Genomic DNA, 983 nt, shown 5'->3' on the forward strand with positions numbered 1-983 from the left:
GTTGTCGGGTTTTGCCCTTTTCTTTTTTTATCCCTCACCCCAAGAAGGGAGAGGAGGAGAGAACACAACCCCACAACCCAAGGCGGGCGGCCAACTTGTCACAGCGTCTTGTGCGCAACAAGAAAAAGAGGGGTGTGATGGGGTGGCTCCCGGGGGTTTTTAACTTATGAAATGAGTGGGGTTGGGAATGGTGGAAAACTCTTGCTTTCCCCACTTCAGCGCTGAGTAAGATGGGTTTGAAAGGTATTCCGCAAAGATGACCCTTCCCCGTTCCCCTCGTGACATGGTGCCGCGTCCCACCGAATAAAAGGTGCTGTTGGATGGCCCACGCCATGGAACAAAAAGAACAGAGGGAAGGATTCACCACACCCTCATGATAAAGGCAAATTCTGCTGTAGTGATGATAAGGCGTTCCGCTACCGCCATGTGTGGTGTGAAAAGGAAATCCATGGGAAATGCAGAAAAGAAAAGCAAGTTCAAAAAGAACATTTCGCCCCATAAGAACACATTCCCCCATAAGAACACTTCGCCCCATAGGTATTTTGGTTTGTTGGCACCCCACCGCCCGCCCCACCACAACAATGGGTGAAGTATGTTTGGCTTTTCCCTGGGAGATGGATGTGCGTAAGCTGGGCGCCGCAATAAGGCAGCCCTCATTGCCAAAGGCGAGCCGTGATTCGCTTCAGAGGTCCGCGGCACCCACCCCAAGATGTTGGCAAAAAAAAAAGTCGAGGAGGATACGGCACCCCGGGTTCCAGCGCCATCACCGACCGCCGTACTAACGAGACCTGTGGCCGCTTAACTTCACAAATCGGACGGGATATGGTGCATTCGGCCAAGTATGGTCGTACCCGAAACACCCGCAAAAGAACATATTATGCTCCCGGGGGAGGGGGGGGCTCCGGGGTGCCCTTCCCAGCCCCACCCCCCAGGGGTGAATTTTCAGTTTTGCGAGCGCCGTGCGTTTCCAGCCCCTGTGCTCT

The 983-nt window shown here is 53.9% G+C and overlaps 1 protein-coding gene across 1 annotated transcript; it reads right to left on the reverse strand.

Moving 5' to 3' along the window:
* Window positions 1-34: 34 nt before the first annotated feature.
* On the reverse strand, window positions 35-535 carry TM35_000651230 (uncharacterized protein; the record flags this gene model as incomplete). Its single annotated transcript, XM_029031096.1, has 1 exon — window positions 35-535. The coding sequence occupies one exon, from the start codon at window positions 533-535 to the stop codon at window positions 35-37; it is 501 nt and encodes a 166-aa protein (XP_028877627.1).
* Window positions 536-983: the final 448 nt, after the last annotated feature.

Source organism: Trypanosoma theileri (assembly GCF_002087225.1).
Source record: "Trypanosoma theileri isolate Edinburgh chromosome Unknown TM35_Tth_65_V1, whole genome shotgun sequence".
Lineage (NCBI taxonomy): Eukaryota > Euglenozoa > Kinetoplastea > Trypanosomatida > Trypanosomatidae > Trypanosoma > Trypanosoma theileri.